Source organism: Saimiri boliviensis, chromosome 4, assembly GCF_048565385.1.
Source record: "Saimiri boliviensis isolate mSaiBol1 chromosome 4, mSaiBol1.pri, whole genome shotgun sequence".
NCBI classification, from domain to species: domain Eukaryota; kingdom Metazoa; phylum Chordata; class Mammalia; order Primates; family Cebidae; genus Saimiri; species Saimiri boliviensis.
Genome location: NC_133452.1, coordinates 42,230,227 through 42,253,532, shown reverse-complemented (window position 1 = coordinate 42,253,532; position 23,306 = coordinate 42,230,227). Strand labels below are relative to the sequence as shown.

At 39.9% G+C, this 23,306-nt stretch overlaps 1 protein-coding gene across 1 annotated transcript in view; it reads right to left on the bottom strand.

Moving 5' to 3' along the window:
- Positions 1-278: 278 nt before the first annotated feature.
- The window catches only part of MTCL3 (MTCL family member 3), a 49,021-nt gene continuing 25,993 nt past the window's right edge, over positions 279-23,306 (bottom strand). The window contains exons 5-7 of the mRNA XM_003932401.4: positions 9,752-9,823; positions 2,345-3,520; positions 279-389 (exon numbers count right to left, since the gene is read on the bottom strand). Of these exons, the coding sequence (XP_003932450.1) occupies positions 279-389; positions 2,345-3,520; positions 9,752-9,823 (1,359 nt within the window). The remainder of the gene's footprint in view (positions 390-2,344; positions 3,521-9,751; positions 9,824-23,306) is intronic.

The following is a 23,306-nucleotide window of genomic DNA, read 5'->3' as shown; positions in this document are numbered from 1 at the left end:
AGAGACCAACAGGATGAAAAAATGGAAGCAAAAATTAAAATAATTCATACAGAAAAAAGACACACTTAATATCTTACCTGAAATATTTTAGTGGTTGGGCTTCTTATTGAATTTGATAGTGGTAAGATGAGTTGTGTCTTTTTAAAGAAATAAGCAGTCTTCAGTGTTTTTATAGCATTGGTTACTACAGAAATTATACTTCTTTTACTTCTTGTCTTGAAGGGTGAACAAAATAAACAAACTGAAAATACTACAATGAATGGTAAATGATGAAAGATTTACAGTACAAAAAACAGCGTAAAAAGGAAGACAAGTTTAAATATTGTTGTGTAAGAAAGTGATGAAAATAATACAAGAATGAGAATAAGTAAAATGATAGGCTGGAACATCTGGGAAGGTAAACGCAAAGACAAAGAGAAGAGTTAATTAATAATAATTTTTAAAACTTAAATTCATAACAACTAATTTAAGCATTCATTCAACTTAAGATAAAAAAAGAACCCCCACTCTCCCTTAAGTCTATAGCTATAAAATCTGAAAGCTTAATATTAGTTATACACTGTACTTTCTCTTACTCTAATTTCTATTATTTTCCCTGAGGGTATAACTGAAAACTTATCAAAATTCAATGTTTTATCATAAAATGATATTTATTCATAGCAAAGCGGAGCAACATGCAAGATAAATAAGCAATAGGGTTGCAATCTGTACCAACAGGCAGTTAATTTAAAATCATGCTTCTGTATGTAAACTGGCTTTTAAATGTCTTGCGTGTCTTAAAAGCCATGCATGCTGTTGTACTTCCGTGGGTTCTCCAATGGATACAGGACATCAGGCTTGCCAGAGGAAATAGCATTGCCTGTTTTATTTCATAAATTATCTTTCATGTGGTTAATTCTGACAAAATGCATTGGTTTTTAAATGGCCACCATACCTGGCCAAAGCAGCTCAGTCCAATTCATCCGGTGTGCCTCTACAAATCAGGATGGAGGAAAAATGCTGGTTTTCCCTGTTCTGGAATAGTTATTACTATTTCTCTGAATTAGTGTTGCCTTCAAGCTACTGTATAGACTTCTTCCCCACTCCTGAGATTCTCCACTATACAACTGAAAGTGATTTTCTCTGGAAATAATGATCATGTTACTTCGACTTAAGGTAAAAAAAAAAAATGGCTTTCATTTGTTCCTTTCTGGGAGGTTGTAGACACAAAATCATGTCTCTTTGCCACTGGTTTCTACATTGATCAGCAGTTATCCATTAATTTGGTTTTATTTAATTAAATTAATTTATTTTTTGAGACAGAATTTCACTCTCACCTGGGCTGGAGTGCAGTGGCACAATCTTGGCTCACTGCAACCTCGCTCTCCCAAGTTCAAGCGATTCTTCTGCTTCAGCCTCCCAAGTAGCTGGGATTACAGGAGTGCACCACCACACCCGGCTAATTTTTGTATTTTTAGCAAAATGAGGTTTCACCATGTTGGCCAGGCTGGTCTCGAACTCCTGACCTCCCGCACTCCTCAGCCTCTGTGATTACAGGCATGAGCCACAGTGCCTGGCCGTCAATTCTGTTTTATTTAGTTTTAGTTTTAGTTTCTCTTTCTTTCTTTCCTTTTTTTTTTTTCTTTTTCTTTTTCTTTTTTTTTTGGACAGGCTCTCACTCTGTTGCCCAGGCTGGAGTGCAGTAGTGCAATCACCACTCACGGCAGCCTTGATCTGCCTTTGGCTCAGGTGATCCTCCCACCTCAGCCTCCTGAGTAGCTTGGATTACAGGTGCACGCCACCACACCCAGTTAATTTTTTGTATGGTTTGTAGAGACGGATCTCGCCTTGCTGACCAGGCTGGACTTGAACTCCTGAGCTCAAGCGATCCGCCCTACTCGGCCTCCCAGTCTAGTCATTAAAAAAAACCCTAAACTCAATTTAGATCTTGGCTCAAAAACCACAGATCAGCAGTTAAAGATTCCTGTTCAGGACCATCTTGCAGTTCCATCTGCTAGCAGAGTAACAGAGAAAAAATATTGACCTGCTAAAATAATAATGTGCCTCAATATCCTTTACTCTTTCCACAGAAGTTGAGGGTACCGGTGTTGAGTTTTCCTTTTAAACAAAACAAGAGGAAGAAATGGTGACTACGTGATGGAGTCACAGAAACCTCAGGTCTGCAGAAGGAGAGTGTGGAAGAACGGGTGGGCCGGCCAGGGGCTTTCAGGCCCCAGCGCGGCCCTGAGCGGAGGGGCTTCCCTCAAGCGGGGCGCGGCAGTCCGGGCGCCGAGACGCCCCCCAGGGACGCGGCTCCGCGGGCCAGCCTGGCCACCGCCGTGGCTCGCAATAGGCAGAACTGTACCTGACTCACGGAAATGGGCTCCTCGGCGCCGCGGTCGTCCGCAGACTTGGGCACCTCGAGGCGGTCGATGAAGGTCTGCAGCTCCTTGCGGAAGGCCTTCATCTGCGCGTTGATGCGGTAGAGCAGCTCGTGCTCGCGGATGCGGCTGCCGTCGTCCTCCTCGTCCATGAGTCCGAACAGGTCCCCGTTGGCCACGTAGATGCGCGCCTCGGTGATGATGGTGCTGGTGTCGGCGATGAGCCGGTCGATGGTCTTGCCCAGGCGCTCGGCCTCCGAGCGGATGTCCTTCATCTGCTGCCGGTCGGAGAAGCTCTTGGGCCAGGGCCCCGGCGCGGGGTAGAAGGAGCGGGTGGGCGTGAGGCAGCGGATGTTGCGCACCTCCTCCGAGTCGCTCTCGCCGCCGATGGGCCCCTCGCGCTTGCGGTGCGGCGGCCGCGAGTCGTCGTCGCTCTCCTTCTTGCCCGCGTCGCTCTCGGCGTCGCTGTCTCGGGGGCTGCCGCGGATGCCCAGGTGCGAGGCCAGGTCGTAGCGCTGCATGTTGGACATGAGCACGCGGTTCTCGTACTGCAGCTGCATGACCTTACCGCTGAGCTCGTTGATCTGCAGGCGCGCCGCCTTCAGCTCCTCCTGCAGGGCCTCGGTCTTGGCGTTGTCGTGGTGCCGCGCGCTGTCGTGGCCGCCGGACTTGTACTTGTACTTGTTGAGCTCCGCGGTGATGCGCTTGTTCTGCTCCTCCAGGTCCGCCACGTTCCTCCGCAGCAGCTCGGTCTCGTCCTCCACCAGCTGCAGGTGCTGCCGCAGCTCCGACAGGGATTCGCTCTGCTCCCTCATGAGCGGGTTGGCCGAGCCGTTGAAGTCATCGCCCCTCAGGTCGTCCAGCTCCGCCTTCAGGCCTCTGTTCTCCACCTCCAGTTCGACGATTTTCCTGCCCAGGATGTTGGCTTCTTCCTCCACCAGCCTTAGCCGTAGCTTGAGCTCAGCCTCCCTGGTGCTGGGAGGGCCCCCGGCTTCTCCTTTGGGCAAAGGACTGTCCAGATCCCCATAGAAGGATCTGTACTTCTGGAGCTCGTGTTCGAATCTGTCCTTCTCTTTATCAATCTTGGCCATTTTCTTTCTCATCAAAGCGGCTTCTTCCTTAACGAACTGCAGCTGGCACTTCAGATCTTCATTGTCCTCCTCATTTGGGGGAAAAAAGAGGAAAAAGGATAGGAGATCATTTTTATGTAAATCAAGGAACAACCAAATGAGGACACCTGGAAAAATAATTTCTTTTTCTTGCAATCAAGATTTAATGACAGAGAAACAGAAGTAGATACTGTGTATTTTCTTCAGATCGCTTAACTCTTTTGGCAAATTAAAGATTAGAACAATATTACATCCTGGAAGCAAAAAAGGAGAAGTAATATGAAAAGAGAAAAACTGTGGTCATCACCATTGAGAGGCTATTATATGTTGTAGCTGCATACAACTGTTTGATGATCTGATTTCAGCAGTTTTTTTTTTTTTTTTCGTTTTGTTTTGTTTCATTATTGCAGTAATAAATATACAAGCTGTTCAAGGAGCATGTGGTTCATATGCATTTGCTGCCACTTTTTTTGTCACACTGAGCCAACCAAGTTCTGTAAATTGTTTTACAAATATGACCTAATTTGATATTCAGAGTAAACTTAGGAATAGGCATTAAAATTCCTGGTTTAAAGATATTCAGTAACTCTTTCAAGGTTACACAGCTAGTGAATAGCAAAGGACAAAGGTGAAATTTGAATCCAGTTCTGTCTAAAACGAATGTTCAGGCTCTTGATTTCTGTGCCACTTAGAAAATAATCTGCCCCCTGTTTTTATTCAAAGGAGAATTGTTTTAGAGGCCTTTAAATCAGGAAAGTTTGGTACTGGAATGGTCTATCCAGGGATAAACTGTTATCGGTTTTCCATCTAAATCACATTTAAATTAGGATGTACTCCCATCTGTCCGAAATGGATAAAGTTGGTTCAGCCTGGTGAAAGGACAGTGGAACTATAGAAGTTATTCTCACATATTCTTATGACAATCTCAGAGTCCAATCATTAACTAAATTGAAAAGTACAAAAGGAGAAATGGAAATCTTTCTCTGAGGGCTATTACAGAAGCATGTTATTATGTCTAAGGACATATCTCCCAAGGACAGTTTCTCAAACTATTACGTTATGAGCCAATCATGTAACTTGTGAACTTTGGTTTATTCATTTAAAAAGTAAAAATAAAAATTCTTTCTTTACCCAGTACTCAGTCATCTGTGTTTGAGATGCATTCTGGTAAAGAAGGAGCAACCACTGGTGAATAAGGTGAGGAGAATAATGAACTTCTGCAAGAGATGCTCAGTAAATACTGCCCAGAGCCTTTGAGATGGAAGAGATGGAGAACAGGGCACAGGCCTCCTGTCTTTCTATCCGCTAATGGGAATACGAAGGGTTTGAGAGCTGCTGGGTGTGCAGAGCCTGAACATCCTATTCCATTCCATATACAGTATTATTAAATCCTTATATCAGCCCTTCAAGACAGGTGATGCTCTCTCCCCTTTACCAATAGGAGAGATTTATTAACATGGCAGTGCACAAGTGAAAGAGCACAATCTGTATTCAGGCTGAGTCCCAAACTCATATTCCTTCTACTGCACATGTTGCCTCTAGAAAAGAAGCATAAAAGAAGAAAAATAGGGCAATGGGGTAAAATCAAAGAAATAAGATGTGTTGGCTTGTACACTTTCCTCTAGAAGAGGTTTAGAAGAAAGGAGAGAGGGATTGCCAGAAGAGATGAGAAAGCCTTAGCAGCATCCAGAGAGGAGGAAAAGAGGGTGTGTCATGGAAATCTTTGATGGAAGAATTCGTTTCACAAGGGAAGAGAGAAGCTGCCTGCAATATATATGTGTTGGGATCCTCCCACTAATTCAGTGAGGATGAGACCAAGGACATATTACAATGCTTCAGATCACATCACCAGTGGAATCATAGATAACCCTGAATTTTTGAGTTGAGGTGTCTCATTGGATTGTATGGCCAACAGCAAGGATAGAGAATGAACAAAGAGAAGCATTCCATCTAGATCATTTTAAAAATAAGATGTACTCCCATCAGTCTGAAATAGATAAAGTTGGTTCCGTCTGGTGAAAGGATAGTGGAATGAAACCTGCAGAAGTTCTCATACATTCTCATGACAGTCTCAAAACTCAACCATTAATTCAATTGAAAAGTACAAACGGAAATGGTTTTGTATGAAGAATATGGTTAAGTTTTTAAGAATGTTGTCTGTGAGGCGTTTTGGTGGAGGGATACGGGGTGGAAACATCCATTAACAGTCATGTTGAATCTCAGGCTCATGATTAGGTTACTATGATTACATCTTGGCACTTAGAGCTCAGGTCTGGAAGTGAGGCCATGTGGATGAGAGGTATAGAGGTGATGGCTGAAGCTACCATAATGGTCACAGACGCAACCAACAGAAGAAAAGAAAGGGAGATCGACAAGAAATGGTCAAAGGTTTGGGAGGGAAAGTCTAAGGTCATGCAGGCCAATAACTAGAAACAACGTTTGAACAGAAACACGACCAACAATGTCAAATATGCTTTTACATAGGCTAGCTTTTATTTGACATGTAAGAGTGGATACGACTGGGAAGCAAGGTAGGGTTACATGTGGTAGAAATCCTTGATTACAAGGCAAGGCCTTTATTTGCTAGTATAAAAAAAAGTTGGCATAGGTCACAAATTGAATCTAACCAAAACAGCAGTGGGTGTGATACAAGGCAGAAACTGAAGCAGAATAACATTTCACTGGGCTATGTTAAGCAACTAAAAAAGAGAGGAATATCTGATTTGTGTATATGTAAGCTCTCCTGCCCAAAAGAATGAAAACAATTATTTTAACACTTGGACATAGACTGCATATAATAGACTTATTATGAGGGAAGGAGCTGCGTCAAGGGCTGATGGGCATGGTAATTATTTCACTTATTTAAAAATAATTTTTTTCAAGATACAAAGTGTGCTTGTTTTTGCAATGCTAAAAGTTTACAACCTTGTATGCCAATACGGCTTGCATCCTCATCTTGTAACCTAACTATTGTAGGCTGCATTGGAAACTTGGCATAGAAGTATCATATATAATTATTGAAAGAAATAGGAAATTGCATGCAAAATGCCTGGTCCGCAGTAATTGAGCAGTATATACTTGTTCCTATTTTCCACAGTGAGTGGTAGGCAAGAAAAATGAAAATGCTCTGAGGTATGACGTAAGTTACTTCTTATTTTTGTGTATGGTAAAGACTCACTCATAAGAAGATGTGAATTATATGTGAAGAGGGGACCATAAAGATATGATGAAGGCCAGTAAGAAATGAGCGAAGCCTGGCTTTGACTTTAAGAGCCACTACGAGAAACTAAATTGCATTCTAATCAATTACATATGTTAAGTCATTTAGTCTGTACAACACCTCTTTATTACGATTCCAATTTTATAGATGAGGAAATAGAGGCACACAAAAAAATAAGTAATGGGCCCAGGTTCATACAGCTAGTGTATGCCAGGGATTTCAACCTAGGCAGCCTGGCCCTAGAGCTACAGTTATTAACTGCTGTGCAATATCATTTCTCTGTAGATAAAGTCACTTCGCTGCAGGAGGAACATGTGAGGAAGTGATCAAAGAAGGTGAAGCAAATTAACAAAATAAAATACAAAGCTAAACGAATAATAGAGGGCGGGACCATATGAAATTGCCATTTCTGGCAGCGTGTGGTGGCTCACACCAATAGTCCCAGCACTTTGGGAGGCTAAGGCGGGTGGATCATCTGAGGTCAGGAGTTTGAGACCATCCTGGCCAACATGGTGAAACCCCATCTCTACTAAAAATACAAAAATTAACTGGGCATGGTGACACACACCTGTAGTCCCAGCTACTCGGGAGGCTGAGGAAGGAGAATCACTTTAACTGGGGAGGTGGAGGTTGCAGTGAGCCGAGATTGCACCACTGCACTCCAGCCTGGGTGACAAGAGTGAGACTCTGTCACCAAAAAAAAAAGAAAAAAAAAAAAGAAATTGCCATTTCTGTAGATCAAATTCAATAGCATATTGGCAATTTTGTGTGGTTTAACCTAGAAAAAGGAGACATGGGAGTATTTAAAAGCATGTATTGAACATGTGCAGAGTGCCAATCACTAGACACAGATGATTCAAAGCTGAGTAAGATGGCCCCTGTATACAAAAATGCCCTGGTGAAGTAGGAGAGATGAATACATAAACAAGAATTACAATAGAATGTTATATTTGCAGTAATACAAATACGTGGATTGATGGCCCGCAACCTTGACTGAGCAATGGAATCACATTATAATTTTGTAAAAATGGACCATTTTATAATTGAGATATCCCATCGGAGATAGCCTGATCAATCTCCTGGGGTGGGTTTTTTGAAAAGTGACAGGTCATAACCTCTGAAAATAAATGTGTTAGAAATGATAGTAGAAACTTCAAATGCTGCAGTATACTTATAAATAAGGAAGTTTTTGCCCATGAAATAAAAGCTGGTGGATTGCATGGCATCTCGACTTTTGTAAGGTCCCTGACCTCACTGAGAAACTGATGAAAGTTGTGGATGTTTTTGCAGAAAGTTGCCTACATGCATAGGGGTTGGAGCTTCATAAAGCCAAGAATAAGCAGTTAAGAATTCCTTCATCAGAGACTATGGTTGAAAACAATGTAGGAAAGAAGATTCATGGTAACATGTGAAATGATTCACAACAAAATATTTAGGGTGAGTTGAATAAAGTGACAGCGAAGACAGAGTGGAGAAATGGTAATGACAGAGCATACTGGGGCTTATTAAGGGAACAGAGAGAAAGGTACAAAAAATGGTATCATGGTCTTGGTTGTGAGACTCAGGGATTCTGGAAATGCTGAGGTCTATACATACTCTGGTACAAGTACCAGCAGAAAACAGAGCAGGAACAGAGCAGGTAGAGGGAAGAAAAAGGAAAATAATATACAGTTAATATGTTATGCTTAAAAAATATGGTTGAGATCAACTTTTTCAAATTTTAAATATTTAAGATCACTTTAATTAAATTATCTATCTAATGTGAAAAAAGCCTTGTAGTCGTAAAAGTATACTACAGTACCATAGATTCCAACTGACATAGTTTAAAGGTTAATATCTAGCCAAGTGTTTCTGGAGAGTCATAATGTCAGAGGAAGGTGACCCAGAACAACCACATCTTGAATAGGAGCTGGGTAAAAAGAGGCTGAAAGCTATTGGGCTGCATTCCCAGATGGTGAAGGCATTCTGAGTCACAGGATGAGATAGGAAGTCGGCACAATATACAGGTCATAATGACCTTGCTAATAACACGTGTTCCAGTAAAGAAGCTGGCTAAAACTCACGAAAACCAAGATGGCCATGAGAGTGACCTCTGGTCGTCCTCACTGCTGCACTCCCACCAGTGCCATGACAATTTACAAATGCCATGACAACATCAGGAAGTTACCCTATGTGGTCTAAAAAGGAGAGGCATGAATGAGACACTCCCTGTTTCGCATATCATGAAGAAATAACAATAAAATGGGTAACTAGCAGCCCTTGGGGCTGTTCTGTCTATGGAGTAGCCATTCTTTTATGCCTCTACTTTCCTAATGAACTTGCTTTCACTTTACTCCATGGGATCACCATGAATTCTTTCTCGCACAAGATCCAAGAACACTCTTTTGAGGTATGGACCAGAATCCGTTTTCTGTAACAATAGTGTTATTTTTATCCCAAATGTTTCCTCTTCCATTTAAAAATCGTCATTAGAACTATCAGCACCTCTGTTTACCTTGGAAGCAGAGCCAGCCTGCACTGTGGCTGTGTTTGTAAGGTTTTTTAAAAGCCCATGTTGAGTACATCTTTCAAGTTTCATTTCTATTCCTTTGTCTCCTTTCTTTCGCTTCTCCAATCACTGGTATGGAGAATTACTTCATTCCAGGGCTCTCTAAAGATAAAACGAGCCTTTCTCTCCCTTTTGACTTCCCTCTGCAACATTCCTTTCTTTGCTCTCCCCTAACACTATAGGAACAGCCATCCTATTGACCTTATTAATTATAAAAGGACACGATTAGCATCACGGGTATAGATCTCAAATATAGCAGCATATAAAGGACAAATGACATTTTTTTTCTGTGGCTTACAATGTAAAAACAATTAAAATAGGGATGTTAAGGCTGGCTTTAGAAGTAAATATACTGATTTATACTATCTGTATCTATAGCTACATAATTAATATGCAAATTTGACTTTGTTTTGTGTAAGTTTTTCTGGACATTATATCTATTTATAAATGTAGCTTATTATTATATACACTTAGAGGTACCTGATATACTAGTTGAAATTTTATTTCCACATACCTCTGTGGGAGTCTGTTGAGCCTTTTTTTCAGATTTCGGCAAATCTTTGCTTCCTCTTCTTTTTAAGGATAACTGAAACAAAGTACAAATATATTTAGTTGGACACACTATAATTTTAATTCAATTTTATATATTTAAGTATTATAGTCTCAAATGACAAAACCAAAGCAAATAAAAAGAGTTAGTTCAATAATCAAAAAAGAAGGAAAATAATTCCTAAACCAGATAGACTTAGATATACTTTTACTTTGGACTAGGATACACATCACAGTAGAATGTAGCTGGCAATTATTTAACTAATTTGAGAAATACAGGAAACCTACCGTGAAAAATGCAGAAAAAAACAACAGGCAACATTTAGATTGATGACTCAATATGCTATATAGTTCAAATGAAAACAAATGCTTGTTAACATTCCACATCACTGAAGAAAAAAAGTAAATTATTTCCAATGTTGGAGTTGCTATAAGCTTATAAACACAAACTTTCCGTGAATTTATGTAGAATTGGAAGAATTTCATTCTCCTCTCACCACATATCACCCCCCTGCTCCTCCCTGACACGTGCAAAATGATAGGGCACACTAGGGGTTGCAGTGAAATGGAGAAGGCATGACCCATCTCAAGGAGCAGGTGGACCAGCAACAGCTTCAGCTCAATGTGTGATACAGGAATGTGGGCTTTTACAAGAGAAGCTGGAAATCTGGATTGTTATGTAAAATCTCCCACATTTTACTGGTTGATCCTAATTTAAATTCAAACGAACAACACTTGGAAGTCAAAGAATACACATCTTGTGCCAAACTGTTTCAAGGACAAGTGTTATATGATCTCTGGTGCTGAATTTCTCACATCAATATAATAAGAAGGGTCTCTGTATGTAAACGATAATTATCCAGATGTATGAATGTCTACCATACAGTAGACACTGAGGGGGAGACTCAAAGTTCAATGAGATACTACATCTACCATCAGGAGGCTCAAACTTAGCAGGGGAGGAGACAGAGAAGCAAACAATTACAATTCAAGTTGAAAAATGTTATGTTATGCTTTAGGTTCTGTGAAGCAGTATTTTGTTTTAGAGTGGCATCACCACTGTAAGAATAGTGCTTGCCACATGGCAGGTGGTGAAAAAAATACTTGCTGAACTAATAATGCATGAATACGAAATATGAGGTTCTGAGGTCAAAGAGAAGGAGTGAGGATAGACTGACAGTAAAAATAGGAAAGGCTTTTCCAAAGAGGAGGCTTCATAAATTTGCAAAGAACTGAGAATTAAAGTCCTCACATGTTAATTTCTAACCCATATCCCCTGTTAAGTAAAGGCATATGTTCAAGCACAGAAGGCAGGGGAATACTTTGCTGTAACTGCTTTCATTCAGTATGAAACTGAAACTGCAGAGACAAATGAATAGCCCACGTGGTTATTCATTTCTAGTTCTTTATAGGAAGAAGTTCTTTCTGTTGCTTGGATAATCTTCTTAGAAAGGAAAGCTTGGGGACTGACTCACCATAACCAAAAAGTAATTTAGGAAGTAATCAACAAAACAGTCCCAAGAATATCATAAGCAAAACTAAGAAACCTGGAATATTCTAGGGAGGGGCTACCTACAAGAAGCGTTCAATTGAGATGAATACTTATCGAATGCTTGTATTTGAATTCACTCCATTATATGTTTATTTAGTGAGTACTAATGCACTTCATAAGGTACCTGTGACACAATAATAATAAAACCAATCTGATCTTTGCTCTTTTTGGGTTTCTCAGTTTACTTGGCATGATCTCTTCAGTATGCAATTCAACACAGTGTGATGAAAGCAATGATAATGCAAAAACAATATTAACTGTGACTGAGCCCTAATTCATGTCAACTCCTTCACATACATTATCTCAACTAATTTTTAAACACTCCTTTTATCCTTACTTTGCAAATGCCGAAACTAAAGTTTACGTGGGTAAACAGAAGTAGATGAATAAATTATCGAAAGCATCAGTTCTCTCTGTGTTCCTCAGAACATCATCATCAGCGTCACCCAGAAAGCTCTTGGAAAAGCAAATTCTCGAGCCTCATCCCAGACCCACTGATTCAGAAACTCTGGGGATGGGGCCCAGTGATCTACGATTTAATAAGCTAAAGTTTGCAAGGGTCTAAAGTTACTAGTTGGTAAGCAATAGCATCAGATCTTGACCCAAGTCTTTCTGATATCTAACTGTTAGCTATTAGATCACTAAGGAGAGAGACTTAATCTCGTCTGGGGCTGGAGATCATGTGGGAAGCTGGGGATAATTTCCAAAATGAGTAACATCTTATCTAGAATCTGGTGCATGAGTAGTCAGCCAATGGAAGACGAAGAGGAGGAATAGGGAAAAACAAGGCATTCCACATAGAAAACCCATTTCTGGGACACAGAAATGCTGTATGGGTGTAACAGAGTGAAAGAGGAGGAGTGACGTGAGATTTGCTGGTGGCATAAGTCAGATCTTAAAGGGCATTGAGTGAAGATAGAATTTTATGTCATTCAGGTCAAATTATTGTCCTAGGGTCAGTTTGGAGCACTACATGCTCCTAATTGAGCAAGGAATGTCATAATTAGATTGTCATAGAAGACACACAAAGACACAAGGGTGGCAGTACAAATGGCTGTGAGATAAAGAGACGACATGCAAGGGAGTCAAGGGAAAAGTATGTTCTAGTTCCGGAAATGTTTTTTGGTCTTTGTGTTTCATTCATTTCACAGATATTTAGTTTCTGGTTTATATGTGGTACTGTATATATGCCAAACACATAGGACTAAGAAATATTGTACTCCTTCCCCAAAGAGCTGTTTATGATGATAAAAGGATGCAATTAGCGAAAACAGTGGGCAGAACTACCTCAGGGCAATAAATGAAGAACGAGGGACTGAGAGAGCAAAGGAAGAGATCCGGGGAATCAGAGAAAATCATCCAAGAGAACTGACATTTGAAAGACGTGCAAAATTTCAAAAGGAATAAAACTAAACAAACTGTTTCAGGAGTTAAGATATAGAGGAATGAGTGTGCCTTTCAGATGCACTAAGTTCTGAAAAGAAGTAATGGAGGTAGGGCCACTGAAGAGATGGGGTAGAGGAAGATGCAGAAAAGATTGAGGTCATCATGTGCAGCTGAGAAATTTAGACTTTATCCTGTGGGCAATGTTAAAATGAGACCTCTAAATTAATATAAGAGAAATGCTGAAATTAGGGCATTCTTTCCTAAGAGGCATTTTCTGTTTTACTTTTATTTAAATATCACTCAAGTGGGGTGTTAAGCTCAAAATAAAGCTCTGAAGTAAAGCCTTCCCCTCAAATAAAGGAACACTGGCTTTCAGGTTCCTTTAGGGCTACTAGGACATTTCAGTATCACATTTGCATTTTCAATAAATATTTCATCATCTTTTTATATTCCAGTAGGTTTTTATTAACCTTCTGAATCCTATGAAACAAAGATGAGACATTTCTGTGGCTACAGAGAGTTAAAGAAACAATGTAAATCCAAGTAGTTCCTTTCCTGTGAGGACGAAACTGTGTAATGTTCCCCCTTGTCATGCTCCCCCACCATTGTCCACTAATTCTAGTAACCTCTGCTAGGGAAGCAGTTTGGGAGGCCACAATGAGATCTCAGATTTTCATCTTTGCTGGCAAAGCAGGCACTTCTCTAGATGGTTCTGTAGATAAATATGTTGAAAACATTTCTTGTCCACTTCTTAATTCTTTACATTCCCAGCCTCAGCTTGTCCAAAAGAGCCTGCTGTTCTTTTTGACCATGCGAAGGCCAGGAATTAGAGAGCTCTGCCAGTGATTGTGTTTGCACAGCAATGATATAAAATGGGTTGCTTGTTTTCTAAAAAATGTTTTGAGATTACCTTCTTTTTCTCAATTAAAATTTACTCCACTTAATATGTAGCATCCTTATGTTTTCATGAATTAAACAACAGAGAAGAATGGGCCTAAAGATACATTATTATAAAGATATATTGTGTACAAAGATACATTATGTATATAGTAATCTCCTTTGCTGTTGATAAAATTAAAGAGAGATTCATTTGTGTGGTGATTAAATCAAGAAGGAAACTATGAGACATTAATATCTAAATTTTTTGAGCCTTAAATATGTGTCATGCAATTTTTTTTTTTTGAAATGGAGTCTCACTCTGTTGCCAGGCTGGAGTGCAGTGGTGCGATCTCGGCTCACTGCAGCCTCTGCCTTTCAGGTTCAAGCGATTCTCCTGCCTCAGCCTCCCGAGTAGCTGGGACTACAGGTGTGCACCATCACACCCAGCTAAGTTTTTTATTTTTAGTAGAGACAGGTTTCACCATGTTGGCCAGGATGGTCTTGATTTCTTGGCTTCGTGATCTGCCCGCCTTGGCCTCCCAAAGTGCTGGGTTGATAGGTATGGGCCACTGCGCTGGGCCATCATGCCCTTTTCTAAGTACTTTATATGTATCTACTCATTCAGATGGACAAACAGCCTTATTGACACCATTGTCTGAAGCACACAATGGATATATCACTCAGCTAACTAGTAAGTGTTAGAACCAGGATGCAAATTAGCCAGTTTCAGAATTACCGCTCTGAACAACTACATTATACTGGTTTTTTTTTTTTTTTTTTTTGGAGACGGAGTTTCGCTCTTGTTACCCAGGCTGGAGTGCAATGGCACAATCTTGACTCACCGCAACCTCCGCCTCCTGGGTTCAGGCAATTCTCCTGCCTCAGCCTCCTGATACCTGGGATTACAGGCACGAGCCACCATGCCCAGCTAATTTTTTGTATTTTTTAGTAGAGACGGGGTTTCACCATGTTGACCAGGATGGTCTCAATCTCTTGACCTCGTGATCCACCCGCCTCGGCCTCCCAAAGTGCTGGGATTACAGGCTTGAGCCACCGTGCCCGGCTATACTGTTATTTCAAAGGGAAAAAGGTCCAATTTAGAGAGCAGGCTTATATTATTTCTGAATATATCCTCTATGGTAACAGAGCATGACTGCAGGGTTTGGGACACTAGGTTATTTATATGACACAAGTGTGAGGATTATCATATTTTTGACATAGTGATCAGCAGAAGGAATCACCACTTACTGCTTCTTAAATCAATCTGCAAACACTGTGACTACAGGGTAACACTGGGAGGGAGGCCCAGGGAGTGCTGGCTAAAGGCTGGAAGGAAACTAGAAAAGGTAGGAGCTCTGTCCCCAGACTTGCCTTGGAAGGGGACAGGAGGGGCTCTGGTTCCTAAAAGTCTTCCTCTTTTCCTTCTATTACATTCTTGACACTTATTCAGACAGCCTGGGGAAGGCAGAATGGGTGAAGTGCCCAGAGAGCTGGCTCAGGACCATATTCGCTCTCTTCCCTGAAAGGGTGAGGCAGGATCCCAAGCTTCATAAGGTATATCATGCCTCTTCTTCACCCACATTCCCCTCTGGACCTTAAGCTCACTCCCAAGGCATGAGCTTAAGGTCCAGAGGGGAATGTGGGTGAAGAAGAGGCACACGCCAGGGCGATCAAGCTGTGTCATTCGGTGCAAAATCTTTCAGTGGCTTCCCGTCTCACTCAGAGTCAGAGCCCATGCTTTACTAAGGTACACCAGGCCTTGACTACACACTGCATTTATAAAGACTTGACCAGACTTCAACCCACACCAACTAAAACAGATTTTGAGATTGGGCCCAGTCATTTTTTCAAAGCTCCCAGGGTGACTACAATGTGTACTTGGCTCTGTGAACCACCAGCCAACTCCACGTGGTCACCCCACCTCCCACCCCACATCCCAAAGGAGACCTTCAACCTCATCTCCCGTCACACTCCTCACTGCTTTCTTTGCTCCAGTGTCACAGGCATCCTTGCAGTTCCTCAAACACGCTGAGCATGCCCCTGTTTGGGGCCTTTGGACTATGGCTTCCTCTCCCTGCAACATTCTTCCCTCCTACACTCTCATGACCACTCCCACAGTCTCCTTCAGGGTCCCTAATCAGAGAGAACTTCCCAGGCCATTTCATATAAAAAAGCAAATCCTTCCCCCATTTCCCTTCCTCTGCATAAGCCTTGTCTTCCTAATCCTGCTTTTCTTTTCTCCTTAGCTCCTCTCACCAACTGACTTGTACATTTGTCTGTTTCGTGTCTGTTTTCTCATTCTGCATTGTGAGCTCCACAAGAGCAGGCTCTTAGAATTGGTCTCTTTTATAGCTCCTGCTCTTGGAAACACACCTGACACAAAGTAGTTGCTCAGTCTGTGTCAGTTCAATGAGGAAACAGCTCCTGTGGCTTTATTTCTTACCTAGATTTGTTTTGGAAGCATTGCTAAAAGTTGATAAATGATAAAAACAAATAAACAATAAAAGCTCATTTGAAAAGGTCTACTTTTAAAGTTCTACTTAAAGCTGGAAAAATAAAAATGTCTCCGGCTTTTCAACGAAAACACTAAAGAGCAAAAATTGTATGAGCTGAAAAGTATTTAAAACAGGACATATTACATATAGCAGGCCCTCTGTATCTACAAGTTTCACATCTGTGGATTCAACCAACTGCAGATTGAATTTTTTTTTTAAAGTTCAATAATAAAATATAATACAAATTTAAAAATGATACAGTAAAACCACTATTCACACAGCATTTACATTGTACTAGGTATCATAAGTAATCTAGAGTTGATATAAAGCACCTTGACTTACTGAGTTTCACTGTATTGTACTTCACAGATATTATAATTTTTACAAATTTAAGATTTGTGGAAACTTTGCATTGAGCAGGTCTCTCGTTGCCATTTTTCTAAAAGCATTTGCTGATTTTGTGTCTGCGTTACATTTTGGTGATTCTCTCAATATCTCAGACTTTTTCATTATTATTATATCTGTTATGGTAATCTGTATGAATGATTTTTGATTTTACTCTTGTGGTTATTTTGGGGCATGATGAACTGTGCTGATATAAAATGGCTAACTTAAGTGTTGTGTGTGTTCTAACTGCTCCACCGACTGGGCTCTCTTCCTCTCCTCAGGCCTCTCTATTCCCTCAGACACAACAATATTGAAATAAGACCAATTAATAACCCTACAGTGGCCTCTTAAGTAACCAAATGAAAGAAAGAGTCATATATCTCTCACTTTAAATCAAAAGCTAGAAATGATTAAGCTTGGTGAGGAAGCCATGTCCAAAGCCAAGACAAACCAAAACGTATGCCTCTTGTGACAAACATGTAGACCTCTTAGCCAAGTTATGAATGCAAAGAAAAAGTTCTGGAAATAAATTAAAAGTGCTACTCTAGTGGACACACAAATGATAAGAAAGCAAAACAGCCTTATTGCTGATATGCAGAAAATTTTAGTGGTCTGGATAGAAGATCAAATAACCCACAACATCCCCTTAAGCCAAAGCTTAATCCAGGGCAAGGCCCTAACTCTTCAATTCTGTGAAAGTTAAAGAAGAGAGGTGAGAAAGTTGCAGAAGAAATGTTAGAAGCTTGTGGACGTTGGTACATGAGGTTTAAGGAAAGAGGCATCTCCATAGCATAAAAGTGCAAGGTACAGCAGCAGGTGCTGATATAGAAGCTGAAGCGTGTTATTTAGAAGATCTAGGTAAGATGATTGGTGAAGGTAGCTACACTACATAATAGATTTTCATTGTAGATCAAACAGCCTTCTATTGGAAGAAGATGCCTTCTGGGACTTTCATAGCAAAAAAGGAGAAGTCAATGCCTAGCTTCAAAGCTTCAAAGCTTCAAAGACAGGCTCTCTTGTTGGGGGCCAATGTAGCTGATGACTTTAAGTTGAAGCCAATGCTCATTTACCATTCTGAAAATCCCAGGGCCATTGAGAATTATGCTAAACCTAGTCTGCTCTGCTCCACAAATGAAACAACAAAGGCTTTATGACAGCATATCAATTTATAGCGCAGTTTACCAAGTATTTTAAGCTTGCTCTTGAGACCTATTATCCAGAAGAAAAGATCCCTTTCAAAACATTACTGCCATGGATAATGCACTTGGTCAAACAAGAGCTCTGATGGAGATGTGCAAGGAGACTAATGTTTTCATGCCTGCTAACACAAAATCCATTCTGCAGCCCATAGATCATGGAGTGACTTTCAAGTATGATTATTTTAAAAATGTATTTTCTAAGGCTATAGCTACCAGATGGTGATTCCTATGATGAATCTGGGCAAAGTAAATTGAAAACCTTCTGGAAAGGAATGGCATTCTAGATGCCATTAAGAATATTCATGATTGATAGGAGGTTAAAACATTAACAAGAATTTGGAAGAAGTTGATTCAAACCCTTGGGGATGACTTGAGGGGTTCAAGACATCCATTGAGGGAGTCAATGCAAATGTGGTGACCGTAGCAAGAAACTAGAAGCATAGTCTGAAGGTGTGACTGCATTGCTGCAAGCTCCTGATAACACTTTGATGGATGAGGAGTTGCTTCTTATGGATGAGTAAAGAAAGTGATTTCTTGAAGTGAACTCTATTCCTGGTGAAGATGCTATGAACTTTGTTGAAATGACAACAAAAGATTTAGAATATTCCATAAATTTCCTTCATACAACAGGGGGGGTTTCAAAGAATTTATTCCAATTTTGAAATAAGTTTTACTGGGGGTAAAATGCTGTCAAATAGCATTGCATGCTACAGCGCAATCTTTCTTAAAAGGAAAAGTCAACTGATGTGGCAAACCCCACTGTTGCCTTATTTAAAGGAATTGTCATAGCCACTCCAATCTTTAGCAACCACCACCCTGATCAGTCAGCAGCCATCAACATTCAGGGAAGACCCAACACCCAGGTAGATGATGACTTGCTGAAGGCTCAGATGATCCTTAGCATGTTTTAGCAATAAAGTATTTTAAAATAAAGGTATATACTTTAAAAAAATCATGCTATTGTGCACTTAACAGATGACAGTATAGTATAAACATAACTTTTATATGTACTGGGAAACCAAACAATAGTGTGACTTGCTTTATTGCAGTGGTCTAGAACAGAACCTGCAATATCTCTGAGGTATGTCCATAAATGGGAATATGTCAATAGACCAGCCTGGGTAACACAGTGAGACTTTATCTCAAAAAAAAAAAATGTTTAAAAGTTAGTCAGTAATGGTGGCATGCTGCTAGTCCTAGCTACTTAGGAAACTGAGCCAGGAGGATAGCTTCAGCCCAGGAGTTTGAGGCTGCCATAAGCTATACACCCACAACTGTACTCCAACCTAGGTAACCCTAGCTAGATTCCAGCAAGACCCTATCTCAAGAAAAACAAAAAAAAACAAAAAAAACACGGCAGAGTCTACTTCTATACTTCTTCTAACTGAGCTCACTTTGTGACTTACTTTGACTTGTAAAATGTGGTGGCAGAAATGGCATGCTAGTTCTGAGTCTACTCTTGAGAGATTGTACACTTTTGCTCACTCTGTCTTGGAAATCTGCTACCCTGTGTTCTAAGTCTGGGCTAGCCTACTCCATGAAAAGTCGTGTGGCCCAGTTGCTCCTATTGCCCTAGTGAACAGCCAGTCAATCCCTGATGCAGAGCCTTCTAGCTGTTAGCTCACCATAAATACATGCATGGACCTACCTGAAACCAGAAAAAAACAAAATAATAGGCCACAGAATTATGAGGCACATAAATGTTGTTGTAAACCACTAAGTTTTGGAATGGTCTGCTACACAGCAAAAACCCACTGACACACCTGCCAAACATTTCTCACCACTGGGATTAAAAAATACATTGGGCTTATGAATTTAGTCCATATTTATAAAAAAAATCCCTTATGCAAATTCCATAAAAGCAAAAACAAAAAAAAAATGAATGTAAAAGGTTAAGAGGAAGAATTGAGAAGGTTATCATATGTAAGAAAAGAAAGCTTAATGTGTTTTTCTTGTTTTTATTTCTCCCCTGCCTTTGCCACTATTTCGATTCCAGAAAAAAATTTTTAACGAAACTGAGCTTAAAGAAATTATTATTATTATTTTTTTTTATTTTATTTTTTTTTTTTGAGACGGAGTTTCGCTCTTGTTACCCGGGCTGGAGTGCAATGGCGCGATCTCGGCTCACCGCAACCTCCGCCTCCTGGGTTCAAGCAATTCTCCTGCCTCAGCCTCCTGAGTAGCTGGGATTACAGGCATGTGCCATCATGCCCAGCTAATTTTTTGTATTTTTAGTAGAGACGGGGTTTCACCATGTTGACCAGGTTGGTCTTGATCTCTCGACCTTGTGATCCACCCGCCTCGGCCTCCCAAAGTGCTGGGATTACAGGCTTGAGCCACCGCACCCGGCAAGAAATTATTTTTAAAGTTCACTTTTGCAGTTCTAAATTGCAGATTCTTCCCTCAATAATAGCAGGTGTTCAATTAGCATCAAAGGTATATATGGGTTAAAAGCTAATAAATATCATTCTAACAGTTAAGCTTATTATTGAGTGTGAATCAGTACATTTTGGAAGTATTTCTTTTATTTAAACTTTGCTTTTATTATTCATTTTTAGGAAGAAGTAATATATACATCTTCACAATGCCTTTATCTGTGGTTCCAATTTATATTTGTCCATTCCACCCTTAGTTTTGGCAAATTTTGTTTATCATTCTGTTTCTATAGTTTTTTTAGGCAAGAGAAGAAAAATAACTTTAAATTTTACAAAGTTTCCTACTTACGTAAATTTATGGAGTTGAAGCACAAAGACAAATACAAACGGAACAATACCCAGAAAATTCTCAATTTTAATTTAAGGATTAGATTTTCCACACTTACAGTGATAATTTAAAAAGCCAGACTTCAGAAAAGAAAAGAAGAGAGGAAAAGAAACATTAGTAATTCACTGACTCTAAGAAACAATGTTGAAAGATATGGGAAAGAAAATGGGCTGGCAATTTAAATCTGGAAATCGTTTCCAGAAGGTAATAAATTTTAAAAGTCCTAGATTTTCCACTCTAACTCCCTTCTAGAGACGGTCATAGAGGTACATGTCATAAGTGAGGAGGTATATCTGGCATACAGATGTTTATGTCATGAAGGCAGAGACCTGAATCTGCCAATAAATCAACCAACCCTTTTCTGCCAGGCAGCTAAACCCTTCCTGCATCCCATAAGCCCAGGCACCTTTCCTACCTTCTGAGTTATGAGGCTGCCAAACTTATTTTATCCTATCAATCTCCAGTGAATGCCTTAATAAAAGCAAATTTTAAAAGCTGAGAAAACTATTTTTCTTCCTTAAAAACTGATACAATGCCAAACTAAAATAGCTGTGATTGTGTATTTTTATTTTTTAAATTAAAGAATCCAATGAATTTTCCTTTTCTTAGCTCCTCTATGCTTTTCCCATTGTGCTTAAGTAGATATCTACAGCAGAGATCTGATTGACTACAGAGTTATGTGGATTCTTTATTGTTAAGGAATATTAAGGAGTCACTTTGTAGAGCATATTCTTGAAGCAGGCTACCAACAAATGAAAAAACTTTTAAGTCTTTTTCTGTGTGAGAATCAGAATTACCTTCACAGGGCCAAATAGGTTTCAATGGCCCTTCAATTGTACAGTGTCTTTCTAAGCCATTCTTTGGTGCCAGTAATTACTAGAACATCTCTGCCCTTTTCCTAGTGCATTACTTGGTAGTAATGCTTGGAACTCATGCTTTGTAATAATTAACGGCATTAAACATTAAAATGGCAAAACCACAATTACTTTTGCACAAACGTAAAAGTACAGTGAAATTTAGGTACATCAGAAACTTGGAAAGTAAAATGCTGAACTTAACTCCAGAAAATCTACGAGATCTTAAAAACCATGAGATATCAGCAAGAAGAAAATAAAGTAGAGGGTTCTCTTGTTAATGGGATGTGGTCACAATAGAACTGGAGGAAATATAATTGACAAGAAACGGTAATAGTTGAGGCCTACAAGATCTTTATTAAAACATCGCCTTTAAAGGTCAGGTTTGAACTCAATATTGGCTGCCTTCCATTGTGTAGTTCATATCGTATGATCAAAACATTTTCTGGGTCCTTAGGAAGAATTGGCCTCTGTATTTTCTAAGCTTCTCTGGGATTCTCCAGGAAACTCCAGGCTACCAATGAAATAGTTTATGATACAAATAACTCTTTCATCACTGTAGAACCTTCTTTTGGAGCAGGGTATGGGTTATTAGAGGGTCTGCCAAACTGACGATAATAAACTGATCACAAAGCAAGACAACCTTGCTTTTAAAAAATCAAAGCCAACATGGTAAGGGCTTCTTTTCTTTTTTCTATCTTTTTTTTTTTTTTTTTTTTTTTTGAGACAGAGTCATAATCTGTTGCCCAGGCTGGAGTGCAGTGATGCAATCTCGGCTTACTGCAACCTCCGCCTCCCAGGTTCATGCAATTCTCCTGCCTCAGCCTCCCCAGTAGCTGGGATTACAGGTGTGTGCAGTGCCACCATGCCTGGCTAATTTTTTTTTTTTTTTTTTTTTGGTATTTAGAAACGGGGTTTCACCGTATTAGCCAGGATAGTCTCAATCTCCTGACCTCGTGAACCGCTCACCTCGGTCTCTCAAAGTGCTCAGATTACAGGCGTGAGCCACCATGCCTGACCCTGGTAAGTGCTTCTTTAATGTATCATGTATTACACTTGGATGGCACCATGCAAAAGCCTCAAAGAACTCCACCCAAACAAATGGATTTAAGACTGGGATGTTTCTCAGTTTAGAGTATTAAAAAATCTGAAAAACTTGTTAATGACTTTTGAAATAAAGATTATTAAAAATTACTTTATATCTTAGAGCCACAGCAAAGGTATGTTTAATAAACCATGGATGACAACAACAAATGCAGAGATGTATTCTAATTTACTTTTGTTAATGGATTGGGTTCTAAGCATCACTGCATTGAGTAATTAAAAGACACTTAGAAAATTATGTCTGGGTAGTGACCACAGTTCCTTAAGGCCTTTGTTTATAATTGAGGCAAAGGAAAAAACTGTGGTCGACATTTATAAGGTGAAATGATGAGCTGTCCAGTTTATTCTACGTTGCATCTCAACCAGCTTTGAACTCATTAATGCAGTGAAATTAGCAATATTGTTCTATCATGTTTAGAATCCTGTAAGAAATATGCTTGAATGTGCCATTACAAGATGGCAGGACACTAAGGGATGGGCATTACACGAATGTTTAAAAATCATTCTTTACACAATTACATATTTATGATATTTCATAATAGAAATTTAAAGGTCAGAGAATTCATTCATTTCCAAAATGCACTGAAAGGATGTAGAAGCAAGTTTCTGAGGGTAATTCCTGGAGTAGCTTAAAATGTGATAGCCCTCAATTGTGCCATAAAACTTTTGGAATTAGTTACCAAATTTAAAAATGTAAAGCATTTACTTTTGAAAAATCCAAATTTTCAGTTTCACCTGAAACACCTGAAGAACGGGTAATGTTGGCTCCAGATTATGGCATGGCAATGCTGGGTTAAAACTGAATATTAAGACATATGCTCTTGGCTGACCATGGTGGCTCATGCCTGTAATTCCAGCACTTTGGGAGGCTGAGTCAGATGAATTGCCTGAGCTCAGGAGG